Source organism: Peromyscus maniculatus, chromosome 23 (genome assembly GCF_049852395.1).
Source record: "Peromyscus maniculatus bairdii isolate BWxNUB_F1_BW_parent chromosome 23, HU_Pman_BW_mat_3.1, whole genome shotgun sequence".
In the NCBI taxonomy this organism is placed as follows: Eukaryota; Metazoa; Chordata; class Mammalia; order Rodentia; family Cricetidae; genus Peromyscus; species Peromyscus maniculatus.
Window position 1 is genome coordinate 42,508,996 of NC_134874.1, and position 27,572 is coordinate 42,536,567.

At 55.1% G+C, this 27,572-nt stretch overlaps 2 protein-coding genes and 1 long non-coding RNA gene across 7 annotated transcripts in view; 2 read left to right on the top strand and 1 right to left on the bottom strand.

The window, feature by feature from the left end:
- Positions 1-27,572, bottom strand: part of Chlsn (cholesin) — a 109,083-nt gene that overhangs the window by 17,160 nt on the left and 64,351 nt on the right. The window lies entirely within an intron of this gene.
- On the top strand, positions 1,700-4,667 carry LOC143270484 (uncharacterized). Its single transcript, XR_013047659.1, has 3 exons — positions 1,700-1,839; positions 2,735-3,221; positions 4,518-4,667. It is a non-coding gene; the product is annotated as an uncharacterized LOC143270484 (long non-coding RNA).
- On the top strand, positions 8,201-23,214 carry Gpr146 (G protein-coupled receptor 146). Of its 4 annotated transcripts, none has more exons than XM_076560601.1 (2): positions 8,201-8,331; positions 19,382-23,214. In XM_076560601.1, the coding sequence occupies exon 2, from the start codon at positions 19,407-19,409 to the stop codon at positions 20,406-20,408; it is 1,002 nt and encodes a 333-aa protein (XP_076416716.1). In that variant the 5' UTR covers positions 8,201-8,331; positions 19,382-19,406; the 3' UTR covers positions 20,409-23,214. The 4 variants fall into 4 exon arrangements, with proteins under 4 accessions (XP_076416716.1, XP_076416717.1, XP_006991170.1 ...); XM_076560602.1 differs by having other exon boundaries at positions 8,215-8,331; positions 19,379-23,214; XM_006991108.4 differs by lacking the exon at positions 8,201-8,331 and adding an exon at positions 15,368-17,398 and having other exon boundaries at positions 19,379-23,214.

The following is a 27,572-nucleotide window of genomic DNA, read 5'->3' on the forward strand; positions in this document are numbered from 1 at the left end:
ACAGCTGCTATCACCTGGCTGGCGGGTGGGACATGCAGTGTGAACAGCAGCGGCACGCGGTGTGGCCAGAGGGCACACTGTGAGGGAAGTGTCTCATCTACGTGGTTTCCAACATGGACTAAAGGTGCGGGAAGAGAAAAGACATCCCACAATGCACTACAGTTTGCAGCCATACAGAAAGCAGGGATTGCATTCTTCCTGGGGCATCAGGGCCGGGGGGATGAGCACTGCCTGAGACAGGGTCTCACTCTTTTCCGTAATTATTTATGGAGCTTGAGGGACGGCTCAGGGATTAAGATCACTTCCTGCTCTCCCGGAGAACCTAGTTTGGATTCCTAGCACTCACACCAGGCAGCTCACAACTGCCTGTAACTCCAGTTCCAGGGACCCAGGAGCGCACTGCAGGAACAGACAAGCAGGCATGCACTCACAGAAATAACAAGTGAGCAGTGCCAGGGTTACAGCTGCCTGCCGCCACATCTGGCTTTCCTTTTTCTTTTTACATTTTCAATTTTCTTCTTAGATTATTTCATGTGTGTGGGTGCACTGCCTGAATGCATGCATGCGCACACCTGGTGCCTATGGAGGTCAGAAGAGGGCACTGGATTTTCTGGGGCTCGAGTTACAGGTGGTTGTGAGCCACCATGTGGGTGCTGCGAACTGAACCCGGGTCCCCTGGAAGAGCAGCCGGGGCTCTCAGCAGCTGAGCCGTCTCTCCAGCCCCTTGTGGTTTTGTTTGAGACAGGCTTCTTCTGTAAAACCCTGGCTGTCCTGGGACTCAGACTAGGTTGGTCTCGAACTCACAAGGATCCACCTGCCTCCGCCTCCCAAGCTGTGTGCCACCGTGCCTGGCTTCCGTTTGGCTTTTATTTCCATGTGGGTTCCAGGGACTGAACTCAGGTCATCAGGTTTGCATGACAAGTCTTACTGGTCCAGGGTCTCACCATTTCCTAAAACATTTATTTACTTACTTCGGCGGGGGTGGGTGGCGAGCACATGCGACGGCCGAAGAGCACGCGCCATGGGGAGTGAGTTTCCGAGGGCAGAGGGTAACTTAAGGGAATTGGTTCTTTCCTTCTACCATGTGGGTTCCTGGGATCGAATCCAGACCTGGTGCCAAGGGCCTTCACCAGACTTCTTTGCTGACCCTGGTCTCTCTGGCTTAGGACAGCCCCAAACTCAAAGCAACCCTCTGGCCTGCACGCCCAGCACGAGCTGAGCACAGTGAAGCTCTCTGCATGCGACCAGTGCTGCTGAAGGGCATTAGAATCAAGCTGGGCTGCGCTTCGGTAAGCCCTGTCCCGACCCTCTCAGAGCTTCCCGGAGCAGTAAAACTGTTAGGAGGGGCTGGGGATGACTCACGGACAGGCAGGGGCTGGCCTGGTAGACCTGAGGACCCAGGTTTGAACCCTCAGGGTCTTAGTGTCTTTTCCTGCTGTGATAAAATACCCCAACAAAAGCAAGAGGGTTTATTCAAGGTCAAGTCCATCACATCAGGGAAGTCAAGACAAGAACTTGAAGTAGCTGATAACACTGCATCAGGAAACGGCGAGAGATGAATGTTCAACTCCCTCTCTCCATTTACACAGCCTGGTTCCCAGCCATGGAATGTTCCTGACCATCTTCTCACAATGAACATACTCAAGATAATCCAGAACAGGAATGTCCAGAGGCCTGTTTCCCAGGTGACTCTAGAGCTCGTCAAGTTGACAATTAACACTAACCATCACACCTGGCATCCAAGTAAAGCGCAGGGCATGGTTTACTCGTTAACCCAGTACTGGGGGCGGGGACAGGAAGGTCCCTGGAGTTCTCTGGCCAGCCAGCCTAGCCTAATTGGTAAGCTCCAGGATCAGGGAGTGTACTGACTAGTTTTACGTCAACTTGACACAAGCTGGAGTCATCAGGGGAGGGAGCCTCAATTCAGAAAATGTCTCCATAAGATTTGAATGTAGCCAAGCCTGTAGGACATATTCTTAATTAGTGATTGATGGGTGGGGCCGCTCATGGGCTGGTGGTCCTGGGTTGTGTAAGAAAGCATGCTGAGCAAGCCACGGGAGCAAGCCAGTAAGCAGCACCCTCCATGCCTGTGCATCAGCTCCTGCCTCCAGGTTCCTGCCCTGCTTGAGTTCCTGTCCTGACTTCCTTCACTGTGGAAGTGTAAACCAAATAAACCCTTCCCTCCCCAAGTTGCTTTGGTCATGGTGTTTCATCACAGCAACAGTAACCCTAAATAGGGCAGGGAGAGACTTTGTACCAAAAAATAAGGTGCAGAGAGATTGAGAAAGACACCAGATATTGACCTCTAGCCTGCACACACATGTGAGTGCACACACACATGCTGGCTGAGGCTGGACCACCTTCATGGCAGCCCACCTGCCTTGGACACTCCACAGGCCCTCTGAGGGTGCCACCTCGAAGGACATCATAGCCATGACTGTTTAATTCTAGATTACTCGGCAGTCATTTTCTTTTTTTTTTTTTTTTTTTTTTTTGTTTTTTTCGAGACAGGGTTTCTCTGTGTAGCTTTGCGCCTTTCCTGGAGCTCACTTGGTAGCCCAGGATGGCCTCGAACTCACAAAGATCCGCCTGCCTCTGCCTCCCAAGTGCTGGGATTAAAGGCGTGCACCACCACGCCCGGCTTACGGCAGTCATTTTCACCAGCTCGGAGCGGTGCTGGCAGCCCAGAGGAGGGCCACGGTCAGTGCAAACAGAGTCTTGTCTTTGTGTGCAGAACTGTCGTGAACGGTGCCAGCACACTTTACTGACTCAGCAGCTGACGTGCAGCAAGGGCTCCGGCCGCGGCGCCTCTAGCGGGCTCTTCGCGCCTGTTTTCGATCATTCACGGAGTGGGCAGCGCTGCTACCATGAAGAGAAGACAGGATGAGAGATGGCAAGGCACAAATGACAAGAAGCAGAGGTGGCGGAGACGAGGAGAGACCTCAGAAGAACAGAGGCGCAACTAAAGAAAGATGGCTTTGAAGAGCAAGGGACAAGAGACGGCAGGCTGACGGTGCTAAGAGTGCCGGGGAACGGCCAGCCTTATGGGCACACGAGCTGCGGCCACTGCTTTGGGGACGGTGGCTGTCTGTCTTCTGGCTCTACATTGCTGTTGAACAACCACTGCAAACGGCTCCTTGACTTCTGGAGCTCAGCGGCCTGGCTGCCCTGCTGCCCACTGGCGCCTTTTGTTCTTCTCTCAGCCTGTGGCTGTATGGGCGGTGGGTTTGTGTGTGTTGTTGTGTAGGCCTGAGATGGACAGTGGGAGGGAGTCTCAGATTGCTCTCCATCTTGTGATTTGAGTCAAGATCTCTCACTTGGGCCTAGAGCTCATCAACATGACTAGTCTAGCTAGCCAGCTTGCTCTGGAGATCCCATCTCCTCCTTCCTTCCTTCCTTCCTTCCTTCCTTCCTTCCTTCCTTCCTTCCTTCCTTCCTTCCTTCCTTCCTTCCTTCCTTCCTTCCTTCCTCCCTCCCTCCCTCCCTCCCTCCCTCCCTCCCTCCCTCCCTCCCTCCCTCCCTCCCTTCCTCCCTTTCTTCCATCTGTGTAGCTTTGCTCCTCACTCTATAGCCCAGGCTGGCCTTGAACTCACAGATTCGCCTGCCTCTGCCTGCCTCCCGAGTGCTGGTATTAAAGGCGTGCACCACCACCGCCTCCACCTTCTTAATATAGGGATTACAGGTCACGCCCACCAGGCACTTAGTGGGTGATGGGGATCTGAACTCGGGTCCTCACACTTGTACAACAAGCACTAAATCCATTGAGCTGTCTCCCCAGTCCCTCACTGGGCCCAGTGCCACAGCACCAGGAGGGCAGTGAGCCTGTCTCCCACCTGAATGACTAACTGCTTATATAGCTAGAGAAGGACACTGGCCCTAATCACAGCAAATCTGACTTGCAAATGAGGCTTCTATTTGCACCAATCACAGGCATGTATGTCTCTTTCTAGGTAGATCCAGCGATCCATTTGCTGAGGGCCAGGAGATGTGCCCTCCCTCTGCTTAAGGGCAAATGGTTACGGAGTCATCTTGAGTTCACTTAGCCTTAAGATAGCAAACCATCTGGTACAAGCTGTCCACAACAGTGTTGCCTTCAGGAGCCTGGAACAATCAGCTTCCACCTCTTGTTATTGTTTGGTTTTTCTAGGCATGGTTTCCCTGTGTAGCCCTGGCTGTCCTGGAACTTGCTCTGTAGACCAGGCTGGCACTGATCTCAGAGACCCGCCTGCCTCTGCCTCCCAAGAGCTGGGATTAAAGGTGTGCGCCACCGCCGCCCGGCAGCTTCTTTCGTTTGAGAGTTAAACTTTAAGCAGTCGGTGCTGCCTTAAGGGTCTCACCGGGTCCATTTGACTGGCAGCCACTTTGCTCAAGGCAGCGTGGCAAACAAGGGCAAGCCCAGCAGCGGCCAGTTAGGGAGTCACATTGCCTGTGCCCAGCCTTTGTTAGTTTACAGGGAAATGAACATCTTACGGGACTTAAAGAGCTTATCATTAACACTTAGTGTTACGCTTTTGCAGTGTTAAGACCTCACTTACCTACCCAGCAAGAGCTCCAGCTTCACTGGAGCCAACCCAGAAAATCAACTAGACCATCCCTGTTAGGCACGAAGGCCCCTCCAGCCACTGACCACAGGAGTGAGGTTTCCAATAAAGACACTTTGATGGGCACTCGATGGCCTCTGAAGGTTCCACTTTCCTCCAGGACAGCGTTGGAGGTGGGTTAACCTGCAGCCCCGTGTGTTTTTCATCAACCACCGTCCTTCCTCTGCTCTGCTGAACTCTCAGCTGGAACGTTCGCTGTCACTCAGTGCAGTAGAATGGATGGGAATGGCAGCAAAGGTGACCCTTTGTGGATCTGTGCATCAGACAGAGGCACACAATGGCAATTGGGACCTGGAGGTATCCCACCCTCCAGATGAGGAGACTGTCTGTGCAATGGTGGGGCCACTCCTCTTTGTCCCTACCTAGCAGCAGTGAGTGGCCTGAGTGGCCCTGGCTGCTGGGGAACAGTATCTCTAGCACACAGGCCAAGAAAGGACAGACTGGGGGCGAAGACAGACACATACATCTCTATTTTTAGCACCTGCCAGCCGGAAAACCACCTCCTTCTGCTTCTCCTCTCTCTAGCTGCTACTGCTTATGCCTGCAGCAATCTGTGGGGGGCCAGAATTCCTGGTCCCTAAGCAGCAAGGCTAGGGCAGGCCTGTCCTGGGCAGAGCTCTGGAAACCTCAGGCTAGGGAAGGGCAAGGGGAGGCTATGGGAAGCCGGGCTCCCAGAGCTACAGGAGAAAGGCTTGGTGTAATCTGGCAGGACCCCATGGCTGGTTGCTGCCACCATACATGCAGGCAAACGTCTGCTGTTCCTGGAGTTTCCCCCACAGCTTACATGCCTGTGACTAGGGCTCCTAGAGGGCACTTGGTCAGGGTAGACACTCCGTTAGCCACAAGTCCCGGATATTCCAGCCTGTGCCCAACAGAAGAGCACAGCGGGGTCTTCTGAGTGTCTGTGAACTGACTGGGTGAACTGTGAGCATGCCAGGCTCTCCTCTGCCAAGAGCATCTCAAGATGACAAGGGGATCATCTTGAGTCCAGAAGGCCTAGATACAGTTGGAGATGCATCCTGGCCTTCTCAAGTTGCTAGTGGGAAGATCTGCTTCCATGGAGAACAGAAAGGCCGGTGGGTAGCCAAGGAAGGGAATCTGATGAGAAGGAATAGGAAGGGCACCAGGAAAGGGCACGGGCACCAGTGCTGATGAGGGTGAAACCTGACCATGCAGGAACCACAGCGTCAGGAGAACTCAGACCACCTGCCCTGCCCCGCTCAACTCCTCCAACCTTGCTATTTCGGTGGATCACAGTCAGATGTGATGGCTCTTGTCGATCATCCTAACACTTGGGAGGCTCAGGCAGGAGGATCACAAATTCAAGGCTAGCCTGGGCTATATAGCAAGACCGTCTCAAAAAAATAAAAAGAGTCCATAATACACTAGGCCCTCAGTGGCATTAGGTTATATTAATATAACCATACAAACAAAATATTATATTTATTTGTTGAGAGAATGTAGCTCAGGCTAGGTTTAAAATTGCTCTATAGGCAAAGCTGGCCTTGAGCTCTTGATTCTCCTGCCTCCTAAGTACTGGAGTTGAAAGCTAGGCTTTATGGATGTTAGGTAAGCATTCTACCTAGTTACATCCCCTAACCCCCATCGAAAATGAATAAATTCACTTAGAAACATTCCCTCCCCTGGCCAATGTGCTCCCTAGAATCTAATATCCAACAACGCGCAAATGCACAGGAGAAAGCTGAGAAAGGGGGGACCAACTGCTGGCCGGCGAGGGCAGATTAGCCCCAGCACTACCCCAAACCCCAGAAAGACCAAATGGAAAGTCTTGGGAAACAGGGCCACTCTCAGGTTCCTGCCCAGCGGTCCCAAGTGCCCTCGTGGAATGCAGCTGATCTTATCGACTGCCACTCCAGAACAGCCAGGAAGACCTGCCAAGTCCCAAGAATGTGGCCTGGGAAGGGAAGTGCCGGCGTTTCCATGGTGCTTGGCCTTAGCGCGGCACTGGGCTGCAGCATGCGATGAGACTCGTGACCACAGTGTCCATGGCACGAAGGAGGCCTGAGCAGGGGCCCTCCCGGCAGCAACTCCATGGGATGCCAAACACGGACCCCAGGGCAGGAGGTCAGCTCAGCTCCACACACCCCAAGATGTCCAGCTTGCCCCCCCCTCCACACAGTGGGAGGGCAGCCTGCAGCAGAGTCAGAGGCTGTGGCCCTCTGCAATGGTTTCCTTGCCCTCACTTTGAACATCTGTACTGTACTTCCTGTCCTGCAGAGTAGGCAACCAGTGGGCTCTCGGTGCCAGGAGGCTCAGGTAACCTGCGGCACTCCTTAGTGGTGAGTGAGAGCCTTACGGATCCCTCTGCTAGGCCCCTGGAGCTGGCTGACACTTCAGAGATGGGTAAGACAATCCAGGCTCTGACCGGGAATCGAGGGTTTAGGCTATTTATTTATTGTTTGGTTTTTGTATGTGCACCCATGGGGGTCAGAGGTCAATCTCAGCTGTCATTCCTCAGGTGCTGTCCGTTGTCCACCTTGCTTTTATAAGACAGGTTTTGTTTTATTTTTTGGTGGTGGTGGTGGCCTGAAATAGCAAGTTAGGCTGGCGAGCTGGACAAGGGGCCCCAGGGATCTGCCTGTCACCTCCCCAGTACTGGGATTACATGCTACCATACTCAGCCTTTTTGACGTGGGTTCCCAGGAATCAAACACGGCCCTGCAATGGGCTATTAGTCCGGGGCCCTCCCTCCCTTTCTGACAATCTTGCTTTATCATCCCAGTTAGCTTAGAATTTGCTATGTAAGCCAGACCAGCCTTGGATTTATGGCAGCCCAGGTGGGCTATCTCTTGTGTGTGTGTGTGTGTGTGTGTGTGTGTGTGTGTGTATTTTTTTTTGGTTTTTTGAGACAGGGTTTCTCTGCGTAGCTTTGCGCCTTTCCTGGAGCTCACTTGGTAGCCCAGGCTGGCCTCGAACTCACAGAGATCCGCCTGGCTCTGCCTCCTGAGTGCTGGGATTAAAGGCGTGCGGCACCACTGCGGCACCACCGCCCGGCTGTTGTTTGTTTTTTTAAGACAAGATCTCATGTATCCCAGAATGTCCTTCAAGTCACCATGTAGCCAGGGACGGCCTTGAACTTCTGATCTTCCATGCTCTACCTCCTAGTTCTGAGGTTCCACGTGTGCACCACTACCTCTGGCTCATGTGGTGCTGAGGATGACACGCTGAGCTCCCTGAACGTTAGGCAAATACTCTAAAAAAAAAAAAAAAAAAAAATGCCTGACGCAGAGCATTTGAGGCCAAACTACGGCAACCTTCCACTTTGGCAACCTTCCCCTTTCTCGTTGGACAGCGGCTACACAGTGGGTCAGGTTTTCTCGGGACAGTTCCGCTTAGATCGCAAGGGCTCGGGAGCCACGGGTGGTGGAAGCTACAAACTTGGAAGGGGGCAGGCAGGTGCGCGGCCCGCCTGCGCTACGGCCACCATGGCTGGCCACGGAGACTGTCCACTCGGGCTGGGGGCGGAGACTGCGGGAACGAAGCGGCCGCGCCAGGAAAAGGGCGGGGCCGCAGGAGCTGTCGGTCGGGAGAGGGGGCGGGGCCTGACGGCGCTGCTCTGCGGGCGGGACCACGCGAGCGGCCCCCGGGGGCGGGACGGGGGTCACGTGTGTACACAGCCCCCGCGGCGTGCGCGCCGTGAGCTCCGCTGCCTTCTGCGAGCCCAGCTGCCCGCCCGCGGCCGGTGCGCGGGGCCGCCGCCCAGCGAGCGGTGAGTGGGGCCTGGGGCGGGGAGCCCCGAGAACTCCGATCTGGGCGGGAGGGGACCGCGCCGGGCTGCGCTGGGCGGGCGCCAGGGGCCGGCCGCACAGACCTGCAACCCGCGGCGAGCGGCGGGGCTGCCGCCCGCGACGGGCTCTCCTGGGACGCTACGGTTACCGCTTTCGCCCCTTCTGATGGTTAAGAGCTAACCGTAGAGATAGCGGAACTGGCGCCGTCTGCCCTGGACAGTCACCGGACACGGGAGGCAACGGCAGCAACTAGAAACCCCAGGTGAAGGGATACGGCTCCTGTCTGCAGGCATGCTGACTAGGGCTAACTTAGTACCCGCTGCCCAGAACAGCACCTGCCACTTTAGCGCGCCCGTCTGTGATTACATGCTTGAGAGCTGCAATCCTGCTGCTGTCCTGACCCAGCAGCCAGACATCTATCTGTGCCCACCCATACCCCCACGCATGTATCAGAGGCACTGATGACCCGCGGACAAGCTAGCTTTAAAGAACTGGAAATTAATACCATTGAAATGGCTCTGACCATGTCCCGAAGCCACTCATGCATAGGGGACCAGACACTACCGTGGAGAGCGCAAAGAGACACTATTAATAATTACACCAAGGGTACGAAGAACTACCACAAGGTTCAGATCTCCAATCCAGAACCTCTGGTGTCTTCCAGGTGTGTCACAGTAGACTTGGTGCGGCTGTGACTCCTGAATGGGTTCGTGAAGAAAGAGGAGACACATCCACCCAAACTGAATGTGAGGGCATATAGGGATTTAGGTCAGCATGTGTAGGCTGGGCAGATCTGCACGGTCACAGATAAATGATATGTGCCAAGTTGGGGGGAAATGCCTGTGTGGCTCACAAGCTGGAAGAAGGGCTAGGTGCTCCCTGGGCTTTCTCTCCTCACCCCATGATGTCCTTTGAAATTCTGAAGTGGTAATAATACCCTCCTTTAATGACCCAAACACACTGAGACAAGGCCATGCCCCTGGGGAGTAGGAGACCACAGGTCTACAGAGTAAGTGCTCACTGGAGTTTTCCCTAAATCTGCTCTAGCTACTTCCTCCTGCCTGCAGGCTCTTAGGTTCCCTACAGCCAAAGCTGGGCTCTCACTAACCTACAAGCCTGGCTGGCAGTGCTGGGTCACAATTGTCCCTAAGGCCCACAACTCCAAATACCCCTGAGGCTTCAAAGAGCAGAGGGGACTCAGTTTGTAGAGAGAAGCTATGAGTTTTCTGTCTAGTTTAAGATCTTGTTGACAGAGCCCCTGTATCCTAAGACAAAGCAGAGTGGGCAGAGTGACATGGAGCTGGCAACCCGTGCACCCCAGTGCCCACCCTGGGGCCCCTTCCATACACCCCACCAGGAGGAGTGGCTAGGAGTTTCCCCGGCTGACTTAGGACCAAAGCAAGCCCAACAAGCAACTGTTGTGATCAGACCAAATGTGACATGAAGAGTTAAAAATAGCCAGCAGAGCCATGATAATATCTGTGGCTTTAACTACTTCCCTGCAGGTGAAGCCACACCCAGATAAAAGCTCCCGAGGTTATCGGGAGCCCAGATGGGGTGCACGCCTACCCCGTGACTGAAATGGGAAATTTATCTGTTCTGAATTTGCTCCTTGCAGTTCTCAGGATGCCTTATTTATATTTTTGTTGTTTCTTTCCCCCATCTTGTGTCTGAGAAGGCCTCAAACCCTGCTAGCCAGGGAAAGAAGTCCAAGTTACCAAGTAAACTGTGAGCAAAAGCCTGGGTTCCATCTTCCTCCAGGAAAGACAAAGCCATGCAGGCTCCCTGCTGGCAGGGGTGGTTTAGTCTGAGCTTATCTCCCCCCCCCCCCAGCTTTCCTGCAGCTGGCAGGAGGCGGGCTCCTCTGCACAGAGACAGGGTACTGTATTTATGCATCTCAGGCAGGCTGCCTGGTCCAAGCCCAATCATCTCCTCTCCTCTGCACAGAGAGATAGATAGGGTGCTGTGCCTAATGCATCTGAGGCAGGCTGCTTGGCCCATGCTCCCACCTCTGCATTGTGAACTGTGAAAAGCAAAACGCTAGGAGAATCAAAACCACTCATGTACGTCACTTGGCTTTCTTATCACATGCCAGGAAGATGCAGGGGTGGCTACAGGAATCATCCTGCGCAATGTGCACAGAGAGCCAGCCACAGCCCCTGCCTTCCTGAGCCGTGAGCTCCTACAGCTGAGTATTGTTTGCCAAGGCTTCTGATCATCACTACAAAGGGAAATAAACATCTAGAAGTCATTTTGGAAGCGCCCTGTTTTCAAACACATGCAACTAAAGTTGAGAGTTTCCTGGTGCACGGCAGGTCACTGTATAACAAAACAACCCACTGAGGCTCACAGCAGCCCAAGGCCCGCTGTGGCCATTCATATAGAAACAGAATGTCAAAGGAGTTAGGGCATGACCACAGTCCAGATCTGCTGTCCTTCTGTCTACACATCTCCAGCCGGAGAAGCCTCCCCACCATCGGCAAAGGCTCCACACAGTGGGCTGGGGGGATGGTATCATCCAGTGCCTGGCAGAAAGTCTTAGGAGAGGCAGGTCAGAGAGGTGTCCCCAAAGGTGCACTCAAAGATACACCAGATGAAGAGGGAGCAAGGCCCTAGGTAGGCCAGGCCTGTGATGAAAAACAGTATTGGGGGTGGAATCCTGGACCTCAGGCATGGTGGGCAAGTGGCTACTGCTGAGTCACGCTCAGCCCCTCACTGGAGGAGCCTAGGCAGATGACCTCCTGCGAAGCCACACCTTCCAGCCCCCTTTTTATGTCAAGGCAGGGTCTCTCTAAGTTGCCTAGGCTGGTCTTACATTACTCTGTAGCCCAGGCTGACTTTGAACTTGAGATCTTTCTGCCCCAGCCTCCTGAATAGGTAGGACATCAAACTTGTGCCACCACACCTAGCAGACAAACGGTGCCAACCTGAACTGTGGGGCAGCAGGCTACAGAGATGCCCCTAAACAACAGAGGATGGAATTTCCTGATTAACAGGCAAGAAATGAACTGTGGAATGTGAGTGAGTCTGCTCCAGCCACACAGGAACAGGAAGACCCTCTGGATCTCAGTCTGCCAGAATTGCCAGGCTCTTCTGGGGGTTGTCTCTGGGCTACTTCTGGCCACCGACTGTCACAGGAGATCACTGTTTTCCAGTCTGGTCATTTTGTTGCTATAGAAATTCACTAGTAACAAGCTAATTTAGATCCTGTGGAGTCTGTCGAAATAAGGCATATGAAAAAGATGTCCGTGTCTCCCCTTAAAATGCTTTCACAGCCAGCCTGAGAATGTACTCTTGTCCTTACCACTTGTGACTATGAGCAGGGTCACTGCTGTGCCTGTGCTGAGCAGGGAGCCCCATTAGGGGTCCACTGCGAGGCACAGAGCTTCAAGAATCTTAAGTCACGAGCAGAACACTCCCCTACCCCCAACTACTTCCCTTCCCAATAACACATTCCTTGGAAAGCGGTGAATACGAGCCGGAGAAGCCAGCGAAACCAATTATTGACCCTGTAGTTTAATACTAGAGTAACACCAGGCAGCTCCCTGTGCCATCAACCAAGCCCAAGCCCGAGCAGACTACACTGTAAAGCCCCTGCCACACCATGGCCATGTGGGAGTAACCCAGGTCCCCAGAGTGAATTCTGGAAGGCTGCACACACATACACACACACACACATACACACACACACCCCGCACGGAGGCTCGCATGCAGTGCGTCTCTTGGGCCCACATGCTTTCCTGCCCACCCTCCCTCCGCTTTCCTCTTCCCGGGTCAGTTGACACAGTCTGAGCCAAAGGTCACCCAGCAGCTTCTGTTGCTCTGAGGGCAGCCAGGGGAAAGGCTAGCGCTCTGCGCCTAGTGCTTCCTGGGCTTAGCAAGCACAGGGCACATCTCCCCGATTCCCCGACCGCCACATACACTGGCATGCTTGGGAGGAGTTTCCTGATCTCAATCTAGGGAAACTGAGGGACCAGATGGCAATGACCTGCCTAACCAGGGCAGCACAGTCTAGGCAGAAGGGTTGGCAAGAAAGCCTCAGCCCCTGTGCCTGTCCGTCACGGGAAGAGGGGCTGGGTGTCCCAGGAGCTCTGTGCAGAGGCTCACAGCACAGGCTCACGGCCTCACTACCCCCATATCCATCAGGCCACAGCAAACATTATGGAGTCTCCATTTTCACACTCCTTCCTACAGCGTGGCATACATCAGGCCAGGGATCTAATCAGTCTGTAAGTAAGGATGCTACTTAGTGCTTGGCACAGTGGATCATGCCTGTAATCCCAGCATGCAGGAGGCTGAGGCAGGAGGATCATGAGTTCAAGGCAAGCCTGGCCTTTAGGGTGAAACCCTATTTAAGCAAACAACAACCCAATGCTTTATTAGGACGAGCACAACTGTGCCTGAAGCACCCTGATGTAGCATGTAAGGGACGCAGAAGCCCTGGGTTCCCTGTCGGGACAGTACACTGTGTGCCGGTTCCTACCCCGTTCTATCACGCAGGCCTAGTGGCCACTCCCAACTTAGCCCTTGCCATAGCTAAGGAGGAGAGCACCCACACTGTTGGTTCCCTGATGCTCAGGACCCCAGATCCTCTGGTCTGTAGCATGTGAGCCTGCTGTTCAGCACAGGTGCTACAAACGGACTGTGCCGGGGCAAACATCAGAGGGTGTCGCTCCACTCAGACCTGTCTGCACCCAGCTCTGAGCAGGCACCTGGTGATTGGCTGTAGTGCCAGAGTGCCCTGGTCTGTTGCCTTGAGACTGAACAAGAGTGAGCAGGCACACCGGAACACTTGGAATCCCAGTACTTGGGCAGCTGAAGCAGGAGGGTCACAGTTTGGGGTCCTTGTCTTAACAAAACCCAAGACCCCAAAGTTATGTGCTCAGGGCTCAGCAGGAGGTGGGAACTCCTGACCTGGATAGCACTTCTTAGGAACTCGAGTCATTGGAGGAGAGCTGTGTTCTTGCTAAAGATCCCATCTTGCAGGTCTCCATGGGCTGGGATCCCGATGAGTCTTACGTTCTTCAGTGCTCTGGGATGGCCCAGAATGGGGGAGGAAAGGGGAAGCCCCCGGCAGAGTGTAGATGGATTGAATCTCCCCTTCTGCTAACTGAGCTGCAGGAAGGCACCTTATGACTGGTAAGGTGTTCAGCAGGAGGCCTACAGCCAAGTCCTCAGAACCTCAAGGGTGGTGTCTGAGGAAAGAGCACCACCCATGTGCCCACCAGCCTGCTCAGCTCCAAGTACTAATTAGGCCTCACCTCACCCGGATGGAGGCGGTGCTCATTATCCGGCCTTTCTGTCAGACTTGAAGGGTGATGAACAGGTTGGCTGAGGTCAGGCCGGAGTCAGCAAGGCAGCTTGGGCAGGAAACAGGAATGCAGAGCCCCAAGTTCCTCCCTGGTGGCTATTCTGAGCTGCCACCCTGGCTGGTGTGAGGAACTGTCTACACCCACTGTCATTCTCTCCAGTCTCACGGCGACACCTTGCTCAGGCCCCAAGGCAGATGTCAGTGCCATCTAGACTTGTCACACATAAAAAGAGAGCTTCCTGCCACCTCGGTCCTTGCTCTGATCTCAGCCCTTTGTGACACCTGTGCCTTGCTCCTCCCTTTGCTGCTCTGTGGGACAGGAGGAGAGACAGGGAAGCCAGCAGGCTGAGGGGTTCAGCTGACTGAGGACTATCTCTGCTCCCACACACAGCCAGATGTTCCCTATGCTTCAGTGGGGCTCCTCCTGGCCCTCCCCTTCGTCCTCTGCTGACGTCACACGCTGGAACCTTAAGAGCCTTCACCTGAGGTTGAGCTACTGTTGCTAGTCTCAGGCGTGCGCGCGCGCGCGCGTGTGTGTGTGTGTGTGTGTGTGTGTGTGTGTGTGTGATGTGCGTGTGTATAAACCGGGACGTGGAAGCCAGAGATCAATATCCAATGTCCTCCTCCACCGTCCTCCATTGTATTTTTGAAGACAGTCTCACTGAAGCTGGTTCAGAACTAGACTAAGTTCTAGACTGGCTGCCAGCACGCTCTGGGGATCTGCCTGTCTCTTCCTCCCCAGTGCTAGGGTTACAGACATACGCAGTCACCCCAGCCTTCTACACAGATCTTAGAGATCAGGTCCTCATGTCTACACAGCAAGTGCTTTACCAACTGATTCACTCCACCCCCTGACTCTTTTATGAATATAATTAAGGAAACAAAAGCAAGTCTGAAAGAGGGCAAGTGAGTCACTATATCATTAATGAGTTCGTTAGCGAACTAACTGCAGTCCTCTTGGGTAGCCTAAGGCCAGTGTGGCCCTAGCTCCTCTGTCCTCTTAGCCGAGGTTCCCCACGCTGGGGAAGGGGATGGCCAGAATGAGGGGCATTCTGACGGACTATGTAAGGGCTCCCAGCAAAGACGGGAGTCAGGGCCTGGTGTTGGCCGGATCCCGAGGATTAGTGGGCAGCACCTCCCATGACCGTGTGGAGAGGGAGAGAGAGGGCATGAGCTGCCACAGTATCCTCTGGGGTGCTTCTAGAGGGAGACACAGCTGGAGTCAGTGGAGCCTGAAGCTAGCAGGCCAGCTGTGGGGACGCTGAGCCTTCTGAGACGGAGGGAGGTCAGAAGATGGTGGGGGGCCACTCAGCTGGTGGTAGGACTGTGCAGGTTGGGCTATGAGTACAAGGAGCCTGTGGCTGTCAAGAGTGGCAACCAGCAGGAGGAACGACATACTGAACCGGAGGCAGGGTCGGGGCCGGCCGGGCCTGGCCTGAGAGGTGTGACTGGTACTTTGTCCGAGGGGTGTGGGAGCCAAAGGAAACCTGGGTAGAAATGGCAGGAATTGGGGGAGGGTTTCGGGGATGGGAACAGCCAGAAGCAAGAACGGAAGGAAGGCATGATGAGGGCAGGGTCTGGGGGGATCAGGAGGGACAAGGGGGGGAGGGCAGTGCTGGGAAAGACGGCGGAAAGGTGAGGGGCGGGTGGGGAGTTCCCGGCAACACAGCACCCTCGTGCGCGATGGGCCAGTGGGCAGTGCTTTGTGACTGGAGGGCATGTTTTCTCCCTGGTTGCTGAAGAGGGCCTGGCAGCAGTGGCAAGGCTCCAGAAGCTGGGTCATGAATGAACACTGCGCTCTCAGGCGGCTTGCAGAGGGAAAGGGCAGAATGCGACAGACCTGTGCTGGGAGCCCGCCACATGCCGGGTTTCCATCTCTGCTGTCGCTGTGTTACAGCCTGGGCTGGTACCCCACCCCCTGTCACTGGACACACTCGGACATCACCTGTCAGGCAGGGTACACCTCTGTGGAGACCACCAGATCTCTCCCCAGCCTCCCATTGGTTTGTGATGCAGTTCCTCAGGAAGGAAAGACAGCCTCGCCCAGGTCAGAGGGTAGACACCAAATCATTGTTCACTGGCTACAGGAAGTCCATCTTCTCCAACAGCAAGGGAACAGGAAGGGAGTGAAGAGGTACGCAGATAAGATCCTGAGAGGCCTGTGAACACATCCACACCCACACACCATGGAGGCCAGCCTCCCCGACGCCCTTCTGAGGCCCTGGGACACTAGTGTAGAGTGCCCCAAGGGGAACTGACTGGACTTAAGGTCCCCATGGCCAGAACCGCGCACAGGCCGTGGTTCTGGGGCCTTGCCTGCTGCTCCCGGCTGTCATTAGGCCACAGCCAGCTGCTCCTCCCCAAGCCACAGCCTACACCTTAAGGTGGGAGGGGACACTCTCAGGGTGGCCACAGGGACATTCCTAGGGCAGGGAAGATGGGACGCGGGCTCCAGTGACAGTCAGACCCACGCCCCTGATGTGAAAGCCGCAGCCCACACAGCCTCTCTGCTCTTGGGACCTCCCGGTTACACCTGCTGAGGAGGCACCTGGGAGCAGCAGCAGAGCACACAGAAAGAGCACTCTCAGAGAAGATAAGTGAAAGCCAGTATTATTCTGGCTTTTTTTCCCATCTGAAACACAAGTTCTGACGAGTAAGAACATTTCCAACAGCAGGTACCCCGAGCTTCTGGATGAAGCTTATCAGCTGTTCGGCACCCACAAGCTGGCCAGAAACACCCCTCTACGATGCACCCAGGCTGGACAGATAGTACTGTGCAGCTCTCAGACCTAGGGGCCAGGCCATGGCAGGTAGCATGTGAACACAGAGTGAATTCTAACCAGACATGGCTCCGCATGATGCTTTTCCGGGAGCCCAGATGCTCGCCCAGCATAGCCCCGAGCCCTACCTCCTGCTCCACTTCTCTTAGCGGGCTATTAGCAGTCTGGGCAGCTGCTGTGCCCACCAGGCTGCTTGGGGGCACAGTGGGACAAGCAGCCCTGCCAGGAACAGCACTCTGTAGCCAAGTAGTAGCTCCCATCTGCTCCTGTGGCCCCCAACAGGTCACATGCGCACACATCTGGAAGTGCACGTGCGGGAGGCTTCGGACCCCCTACCCCAGCTCTAATGTTTTCAATTCTAAGCCTGCCCTGTGCCACTGCTGTGCCTTCAAAGAGCCTTGTGTGTCCCCGGGCCTGCAGTGAAAGCGGCCAGCATCTCTATGGCACAGTCTCAGTGAGGTCCAACTATTCTGTCCTTAGTTCTGCAGACAAACGTCTGTTCAGTTCATTTCCTCAGGGGAAAAGGGAACTCAGGACTGAACTAAGCCGCTCTGGGTCTCAGGACCTGAGCTGCCTGGACCCAACCTGCAGGCCCTGCCCGGGGGCTGGATGCTCTCCGGGACAGACGCAGGCAGAGGCCCCAAGCACAGAGCAGAGAGGATGCGAGCACACTCGATCTGGAGGGCAGACAGACTGTCCAAGTGCCGCCTCCCCTCTCGAAACCAGCTGTAAACACAGATAGGGAGGGGCCTCCATGCCTGCCAAGGGAGGCAGCGACTTTGTGAGTAATTGACGCAAGGAAAACAAGCGCGGCAGGAGAGTGTGCGGGGCTCACGCGCAGCGCTGGCTGCCGCAGAGTGGCCGCGAGTCCCGAGACACGAGCCCTGGCTCTGCCATGCTGCCCGCCGCTGGCCTCTGGAGCCCACAGTACAAAGGAAGGAGGTGCTTGTGATAAAGGTAGGAGCCTGGCGGCTGTCACTGCTGCTGGCTGAGTGGGGCTGAGCCTGAGGAGGCCAGGGAGGGCAGCCCCATGGGAGGAGAGAACTCATGACCTGCCGCCAATGAGAGTCTCACAGACATGGAAGGGGGACAGAACAGAACCCGAGTTCCCGGACAGGTCTCTATATAAGAGTGCTGTGGATGCAGGGTCTGAGTGAGCTGGAGGGCACAGTCCTTGTCATCAGTGTTGGGGAACGTGTTCTCATCAGAGGACCTGGTAGGCTCTCACAGCCCCCGTCCCAGGCTGAGGAAGGGCTGAAAGGGGACTAGGTGGAGAATATCCATAAAGCCTGGGTCCATGAGCTACATAAGACCAGCGCCGCAGGAACACGGCTGTGGGCTGGTGACCAGGAGAGGGCAGAACACTCACTACGATCCACCCACAGTGACCACAGAACACCCACTGTTCCTTGAGGACCGTGGAGCTGTGGTCTGGTGGATGAGGTTCCAATAATGTGTGCTCTTGTTCAGCTACCACTGGCCACCAAAGCCAGGCAGCCTGGGAGATCCAGTGTGCCTGGAGACTGGGCCTTCTGTGCTGAGTGCTCGGGGGAGGCGCCACAGAACAGAAGCAAAAGTGACCAGAAATAACAGACACCATGAAGAGAGGGTCAGGAGGGTGGGGCTGGTGTATGCCAGCCCTCCAGTGGGCAGTTTCTCGCCCCCTTGCCCTCCTCCTGCCCCATGAAGAGGCAGGCAAGGGGTCACCAAGTGAAACCCATGTCTGGTGGCGGGTGCAGCAAGCATTTGTCCTTGAAGGGGGGCAGGGCCACTTGGCACTTGTCAGGGCCCCACTCCATGGCCTTCCCTTTTGTCCACCCACTGTCTCAGCTGCTGGGGGCACAGGCTAGGACTGCAGTACCTTTACTCAGTGGTCTCCCATGTGGATCTGAATGAATGTCAGCATTACCTGCTGAGCTGAGCCCTGCGTGCCTGACCGGGGGAGGGCGAGGGCACAAGCCAATGTGCACAAGTGCACGGGCCCGTCCGACCTGGACCCTGCCGCCAGCCTGTGCACCTGTAGTGTCCTGCATGGTGGCAGGACCCCCACTCACGGCCGGGACCCGCAGCACAATCAGTGCACTCCTGCAGGCTGTGTAGAGCAAGTGGGGAACAGCCCTTGGGTTGCACAGCTTCCTCCCCGTGGGGGCCCAAGGCAGGCGGGCCCAGTGCCAACACCAGCAGCCCGGCTTCCTAGCTTTGTCCCCTGCACTCTGGGAAACAGGAATGTTCGCTTCCAGTGTGTCCGCCCGGGATGCTTTCTCTTTTTGGATTGTGTGGGCAGGTCTGGTTGGGCCAAAGTACAGTGTGAATGTAAAGTTCCCCCTAAAGAACTGGGTGTCCCTGAAGACCAAGTGAGGAGGAATGCTCTCTATAGATCCACTTGCCAAACTCCTGTCCAGTTACATCAAGATTAACTGGACAGACTGCAACACAGCCTCTGTGCTGCCCCATAGGTCAGTGACCCTGGGGGAGGAAGGAATGCCTGGGCTCACCCAGGCTGCCCACATCTCCCAGCATCGGTGGATTTGGGTGCCCACAAACCCAGCAAGCTTCAGGAACTACAAAGGGCCAGCCCGTCGGAGGGAAATTATGTGGGCACAATGGAGCGTCCGTGCTCACCCCCAGGCTTCATCAGCCTCAGAGGCGCCTGGGCCTCCTGTTGCTACACACCTCCAGGGCAGTAGCTTTTCCAGCCCTGCTCATAGAGTCTGGTGGGTCACCTGGGACTTTGATTTCCTTCAGAAACTGCATCCAGGAGTCTCACCATGTCCCTGAACTCCCAGGGGCCTAGAGCCTCCTGCTTGCAGACACACACATGAGCTTGCAGGCGCACACGCGCACACACACACACACACACACACACACACACACACACACACACGCAGGCGAGTCCTTTTTGGAGCCCAGTGACTAACTCTGTCCCTCCTCTCTCAGCAGAGCTGCGAAGCTGGGGTGAGCTGCCATGTGGAGCTGTGGACCACTCAACAGCACCGCGTGGGGTGAGGAGCCGCTGTGCCGGAACCTGCGCCTGGGGCTGTGGGTCCTCTCACTGCTCTACCTGGGGGCAGGGGTCCCCGTGGGCTTGGGCTACAATGCCCTGCTGGTGCTGGCCAACCTGACCAGTAAGCACAGCATGACCATGCCAGACGTGTACTTCGTGAACATGGCCGTGGCGGGGCTGGTGCTCACGGCGCTGGCCCCTGCCTACCTGCTGGGCCCCGCCCACTCCAGGTGGGCCCTGTGGAGCCTCAGCAGCGAGGCCCACGTGACGCTGCTCATCCTGTTCAACGTGGCCTCCCTGGTGACCATGTACTCCACAGCACTGCTGAGCCTTGACTACTACATCGAGCGCGCCCTGCCACGCACCTACATGGCCAGCGTGTACAACACCCGGCACGTGTGCGGCTTCGTCTGGGGAGGGGCAGTGCTCACCAGCTTCTCCTCCCTGCTCTTCTACATCTGCAGCCACGTGTCTTCTCGCATTGCCGAGTGTGCCCGGATGCAGAACACAGAGGCTGCCGACGCTATCCTGGTGCTCATCGGCTATGTGGTGCCAGGTCTGGCCGTGTTGTACGCGCTGGCGCTCATCTCAAGGATCGGGAAGGAAGACACGCCCCTGGACCAGGACACCAGCAGGCTGGACCCCTCGGTGCACAGGCTGCTGGTGGCCACCGTGTGCACACAGTTTGGGCTCTGGACACCTTACTACCTGAGCCTGGGGCACACAGTGTTGGCCTCACGGGGGAGGACCGTAGAGGGGCATTATCTGGGCATCCTGCAGGTTGCTAAGGACTTGGCCAAGTTCTTGGCCTTCTCAAGCAGCTCCGTGACACCACTGCTCTACCGCTACATCAACAAAGCCTTCCCCAGCAAGCTGCGCCGGCTGGTGAAGAAGATGCACTGTGGGCGCAGACACTGCTCCCCCGACCCTGCGGGGGTACAGCAGGTGATGGCGCAGGCGTAGCTAACCCCGCCCTGGCCTGAGGTCCCGGGAGAGGACCCGGCCATGAGGAACACTAAAATTCAACTGGACGCATAGCACTTTGTCCCCCTAGCACATGGCGCTCCCACCCCGGGAGACACGCTGAATCCGGAACACACAGGGGCGTTTCTCTGGACATTTTCCGTGTTTTCCCCTAAAAGGCCAATCTTGGTCTGAAGCCGCACTGTGGAAAGCGACGGTGCCTTGTGCGAACGGGCTGCTTCTAACTAACCTCCCCACCTTCCCCTCAAGGTGTGTGCCTTTCTCCCAGGGACATCTTCAAGGTCCGTGTCCTCAGAAGCAGGCTGACCTTCGACCTCCCTGGTATTTGGGCTTTCTAAATGAAGTGATGAAATCTAAAGCCAGTATTTATACTTCGTATTGACACAATACTTGATTCTCCTCTCTCTTTTTTTAAATAAAAAGAAGTGTTAGAAAAATACCTAGTATCGAGGTGAAGACAAGGGGACATGGTTGTCACTGAGACCACCGTTCCAGCCTGAGGACAGGGACAGCGACAGCACTGGCCCTCTCCCCAGCCACTGACACCTGGCTACCTCTCCTCCTGAGAAACGATCTTAGTATAGGGCTGTCTTTCCTGTGCCTCACCACCATAAATGGAAGAAATTCCTCTCTTAGTGCACAAACTGGAAGACCCCAGGGGAGAGATCTGGAAGGGGTAAAGTGTTAGCCAGGCACGGAAGGGAGAGGCAGGATGGTACGAGGCCCGGTTGACCAGGGCCTGGCATCCGGGGTAAGGACCCTGCCTGGCCGGTTTCACACAGCTGTGGGGTGGTACAGGATGAGGCTCGCCTTCCGCAGGTGTCTGGGTCCAGGCCTCACCCACGTGCCTCTGGGGCCGTGTTTGGTAATTAACTAACATGTGGGCATGAAAAGAATTCCTACCACCCCCATCATCACTGTCACCACCCCATTCTCTAGGGTTACACTGCAAGCCCACAACTCCCTGCTCCCCATTTCTAAAGATCTCTCCCAAATGATCATCTAATCTGCCTGTCTCTGCAGAAGGCTGGGATGATCCATATTCAGTGCCCTTCCTACATGGCCCTAAGGCTGTCCTGGCTGCTAGGGAACTTCAGCTATGAATAACTTTAGTTTTATCTAGTCTATGCAAACTACATCTCCTCCGATGGTGACTGCCCGAGTTATCTGCCTTAAGGAGAATTAGGGAGGCGCATGAGGTCCTCAGCCCGAGCTGTGATCCACTGGGCACGCTCTGTGGGGCCCAGTTCCTCATGAATAAACCAGGGGCTGGATTAGACAACAGCCTTCAGAATGGCTTCTGGCTGCAGAGTTTTGTTTTGAGGTTTTGAAAATGGCAAGCCTAACTTGCCCCGTCCTTCCTCCCAGATGCACAGCTGAATGGAGGCTCCGAGGCTCTAGGGCTGCCAGGCTTCCCATCCCAGTGACCACAGTGACCACCTTAATGCTTACTGAGGAAACCAGAACTCTCACCATGAAGTCTCCTATGGGTGAGAGCAAGCCCAGCGGCCAAGGTCAGGGCCGCCTAAGCTTTGTGGGTCATAGGGGAAACAGGATCCAGATGGGCGGGGCTGTTTGCAATGTCCTGTCCCAGTTGAGAGTAGTCATTGCCCTTGCTGACCATTTTATACCCTTTGCTCCAGGCAGAGGTCTTGGGAGGGGCAGACCTCAGGTCTAGGAAGGGCTCTGTGTCCTGGAATCCTCCACCCCAGCCATCCCCAAGCAAGGTGGGCAGAGGCCCAAATGTTCCTTTGTTGCATTTTCTCAGTGACCTTAGGTACAAACTGGCCAGGTTCTAGGGGACCCTTGAGGGACTGGAAGCCAGGACCCTGTGGCTGGCATCAACTTTATAGCTACTTGTCCTTCAGGGATAGCCCAGTGGACACCCAGCTGTCTGCTTGGGTCTTCCTGGTGGAGCCACACATGGCCAGAGCAGTGGCCATCTGCAGTGCAGACCCCTTCCCTGTAGAGACCCCCTGGAATGATGCACCCTCCCACCCAGGACCCGGTTCTCACCACCTGCCTCCTCCTCGCCCCAGCCTTCCGCCACAACTGCCCAAGCACCGCAGTCACGGGTGCTCTGACATCTGCTGCCTGTGATTCTGTGCTAAGTTCCTCCTGGGAGTCCCCGGTGCCTGCTTCCCAAAGCTGCCATGCACCTCCCAACGCGGGAAAGAACCTTAACCACACAGAGGAGAGGTTACTGCAGCGATGGGTGTGCATGTGCGTGCGTGCGTGCGTGCGTGCGTGCGTGCGTGCGTGCGTGTGTGTGTGTGTGTGTGTGTGTGAGTGTGCTTGTGTGGTGCTTTCTTGCATGAGTCTAAGATGCCAGGCAGGACACACAGTTCCCCAAGGATTGTTCATTTGGCTGTCAACACTTCCTGATGGTTAGAATTTACGATGAATGCTCTTATTTTCATTAACTCACAAGAAAGCTTGCTGTGTTGTTACTTGGGATTCCAGAAAGTGACCTTTTTCTTGGGTTTCCTTCACAATGTCACATGACACGATGGAGGAAACCAGAGCCAGCGCTCTCTGGGGCAGATGTACCCAGGGACCAACAGACACCTGTTCTGTTAGGGAAAGCGTTCGGCAAAGCCCGGACCAGGGAGAAGGTGTGGCGCTAAACTGCGTGTCTGGTTCTTAGGAAGACGGGGCGTTCTCATTCCTGACCTACGGGATCCACCCCAGTGGCTGGATCCATTTGCCGAAATTCTGTGAATGTGAAAAAGACACTACTGATGAGATCCACACGCCTGAATACTATTAAATTATTTAACACTCATCACCCTGTTTCCTTTTTTTTTTTTTAAATGGTGTGGGGAAAAAAACCGCACACCAGGGCTTTGCACCAGCTAGGCAAGCACCTGATACTGAGCCACAGCCAGACCGAATGTCTCGATTCCTAAAATGTGTATTTCTAAGGGTATGTGATGTGAAACCAGGAACCAGAAAGCAAAGTTCCTTAACGTTGGTTGTTTCTGGGCTGGAGATGCAGTTTAGTCCTAGAGTGCTTACCTAGCACTCACAAAGCCCCGGGTTTGGTCTTCAGCACCTGCATGACCCTAGTGCGGTGATGCACACTTATAATCCCATAATTTGGGAGGTCACGAGTTCAAGGTCATCCTTGGCTACAAAATGAGTTTGAGCCCAGCTACAGGAGACCCTGTCTCAAGATAAAAGAAGGTTGCTTCAGGGCAGGAAAGATGGCTCATGGTTATAAGAACACTGGCTGTAAGCCAGCTATGATGGCGCACACCTTTGATCTCAGCGCTTGGGAGGCAAAGGCAGGTGTATCTCTTAGTTCAAGGCCAGCCCAGTCTACAGTGAGTTCTGGGATAGCGCTGGCTGTCAGGGCTACTGCCAGGGTTACACCGAGAAATCTTGTTTCGGAAAAACAACAACACTGGCTGTTCTTCCTGAGGACCCGGGTTCAATTCCCTGGACTAACAAGGTGGCTCACAACCACCTATATCTCTAGTTCCAGGGGATCTGATACCTTCTTCTGGCCTTCATAGGCACACATACACATAAATAAATAACACAAATCTCTCTCTAAAAGCTTGTTTCCACTCATACTATGAATCTCAACGTTTTTAGTTTACTCTGTAGTTTGTTTACAGAATTACATTAAGCTGATAAACCAACCGTTGCTCAGAAGTCACGTGACCTGTGGTTGCTGCAGATCAGCAAGGCTTATGGGTGACAAAGGGAACTTGAACCTGTCACTCAGCCAGCCAAAGATTAGCAAGGGAAAAGCTACACCCATGCACTGTCCTACCTCTTCCCAAAATGTCACCCATCTTTAGGGACAGGCTGAGGGTATCCTCATGGCGTAGCAGCTCCCCTGAGGCTCCAGGCACACGTGAGAGGGTCTGTCCCAGCAGCTGCTGACGCTACTCTGCACACAGTGCTAGGCGATAAGGGCACAAGTGACAACCTGGGAAGGACACTTATGAAACAGAGCCGGTGCCATCAGGGACGAGCGCACCGCCCGGAGTATGCTGTGAGCTTGCCTGATTTTGCTGACGGCATCTGTGAATGAACGTGCATCGGGGTGTGCTTTTCCTGGTGAGCTTAAGCTGCAGTCGGCATCAGCCAAACCAAGGGCTGAGGTCAGGGGAGTCCAACCCAGTGGATCCAACGTCACTTGAGGCAAGGTCACTGGAGGATCTCCATGGTCCTGCTGGTGTTTGGGCACACCAGGGCAGTGCAAGGATGGACTCCTCCAATGGTGACTCTCCTGGGCCTCCTACACTGTTAGATGTATGGCTCAAGGACCCTGAGAGATCCCCCACTGAGTCCCTCAGGTAATGGGGAAGATTCTTCAACTGCCTTCAGCGAGTGAGACATTCCTGCGGCCACAAGCCCAGGGCACACAGCTTCCAACGCCACCTAGCATGCCCCACCATCTGCAGTAGGGACAGGACCATGGGAGCACAGGGAACTTCCTAAGGCGGGCGGCCACCAGCAGAGGCTACACTATGCCCTCACATGCATTTCAGACCTCAAGAGGGAAGGCAGCATTAACCACATGCCCAGATCTAGTCACTGGCTCCTTCTGGGGCACACGTCAGGCCCCCAGTCCCCCTCCCCATCCTAATCTGAGAAACACCAGGGCCAAGTCTTGGGGCTCCCTTTCAAAGGAGGGCTGGGTGAGCAGGGCTCCTGCCACTCGGCTCCCCTAGCCACCCCGAAGCGACGGAGCCAGGGTGCTCCTGGCTGATGTGTCAGGCCACCATTCAGGAAAAGGGAAGGACTTAAAACCTTCCACGGCTGGAAAGTTACACTCACCATGTGTTCTGACCACGCCACTGCCCACTTTCCCCACTTCCAATTCTCCCTCCATTTGAGTGTGTGTGTGTGCGCGCGCACGTGCACAATACGCATACATGTCTGTTCTACTTTGGGTGCATGTCTGATCTTGCATGTGGAGGTCTGAGGTTGAGGTTGGTAATATCCTTGATTGCCCTACCCCCTTATTTTCGGAGGCAGGGTCTATCTTTTAATCAAACCCAGAGCAAGCTGATATGGCTGGTCTTGCCAGCCGGCTTGCTCTGAGGACCCATCTCTGTGTTTGGGGGCTGGGATCCTGGGTGGGCTGCCATGCCCACCTGGAACTTCCATGGGTTCCGGGGATTCAAACTCAAGCAGTGAAACGTACTTTAACACACACCAAATCATGTCCCCACCCCCCACTCTGAGATCATTGGCTGGGAAATAAGGACAGTTAACCATACACCCATATTTTCACAGCCTGGGTGTTCACTATAGCTAGTGTGAGACAGCTTGTCACTGTTCACGGTGAAAGGATGTCCACCCACCCAAACAGCTCCTCAGATCTCAGCGGACAATCTGAACACCCAATAGCCTGCCTCCCTGGGGCCCCAAGGAACTTTCTTGAATGACAGAAACAGTCTCTCAATGGGCCACTGGATTTGTGGCTGCTTGTACCTCTCAGAACCCATCAGGCAGGAACCCGGAAATCTGTCAACTGGGTCATGTATGGACTGATCCTCAGTGTCTCCTGAGGAGCGACAAGGATGGCCAGCCCCATGCCGTCACCATCATGGATGACATGAACCTGGGAGACGCATACTGAATGCTGTAAAATGAAAAGTACTTTGCTTTCAAGCTATGAGTAGAATAGCCTGTCTTAAACTGTGCAGGGTTCACGGTTCCTGAGACAGGCTTGCTTCCAGAGCTCCACCCAGTGGCCGTGGATGGACTTGCTGTCGGTAGACTTCAAACCTCAGGCTGCACAAGTCAGGGGAGGAGCCCAGGAGCCAGGAGGGGGCATGCCAGGCAATTGCTTTCAACTTGCCAAGCCCAAGGCTCTCCCACAATGGCCTCAACCTCAGACAGTGTGGGCACCGGCTAAATATCCCGGAGCAATCCCACTGATGTCCGCCAGCTCCACTACAGAGTGGATTTACATGGAGAAACGCTGCTTTCTAAGCATGAAGTTGGGCTCCTACACACAACACTTATCCCATGATCCTTAGCAGATGTGGGTCTGGGGATGACAGTCGGTCTTTGCCACACCACGGCTAAGCTGAAGGAAATGGTTCTGGGATGTAGCATGGCTCCCAGAGGGATGGGGGTCCTGTCACCGTTTTCCCTCTGCTGTGGAGGATACCTGCAGCCAGGGCTGTTCTCTGGCAGCAGCCAGGGCTGTTCTCTGGCAGCAGCCAGGGCTGTTCTCTGGCAGCCTTCTTGCCCCAAAGGTCCCAAACTACAGTCTTCTGGAGCTCTGGAGGCAGGTCCTTGGCATTCTAGCCAGCAGGGGCTAAGACCCCACATGCTCCAGTGGTAAGGTATGGCTGTTCTGTGTGCAGGCTGTTCTGTGGGTGGGGCTTCCAGGTCACACCTGCTGTGGCAGACGCTGCAGTGGCTTCTTAGCAGGAGTCTTGTCTCAGGAACCTGGCACTCTGTCAGGTGTCCCCAGATTCCCCTTCACTGTGCCTTCAGGGAAGCCCAAGGAGCCTGGTCCTGCTAAGTGAACCTAGGTTATTCAGCTGTGGGTTCCCAAGTCCTGTGTATGAGATGCAGGCAGCCAGGATCTCCTCAGGACAAGGATCTCCTCAGTTCTTGGGCATCCCTGACACCCCCTTGGTCAGCCACATATACAGGTTCAGGTCTGAAACTATGTAAACAGGACACAGGCTCTCGGCGGACACAGGAAACTGCCTTGACTAGTCCCAAGACCAATGTGATGGTTTATATCAACCTGATAGGACCTGGACTCACCTATGAGACAAACCTCACATGTCGGTCAGAGACTTTCTAGACTGGGTTAACTGAAGCGGGACCCTCCCTAAATGCAGGCAGCTCCACTCCACAGGCTGGCATCCCAGGTAACAAAAAGGAGAAAGAGAACAAAGAGTATCAATATCCATCGCCCTCTGCTTCCTGACCACAGACACAGCGTGACCAGCAGCACCTTCTACATGCCTCTGCCTTTTCCACCATGATGGACGGTACCCTCTCAAACCAGGAGCCCCAGATCCACCTTCCCCTGAAGGTGCTTCCTGTCAGGCATTAGGACACAGCAATGAGAAAGTAGTTGATATAGTCAACGCAGCACAGGAGGGCCAGGCTGCTGCTGCGGGCCGCAGGAATCTATCATAAGAACTCAGCTGG

What these genes read in the sequence shown, in the direction of transcription:
- Gpr146 (XM_076560601.1), top strand. Translation starts at nt 19,407, where the DNA reads ATGTGGAGCTGTGGACCACTCAACAGCACCGCGTGGGGTGAGGAGCCG.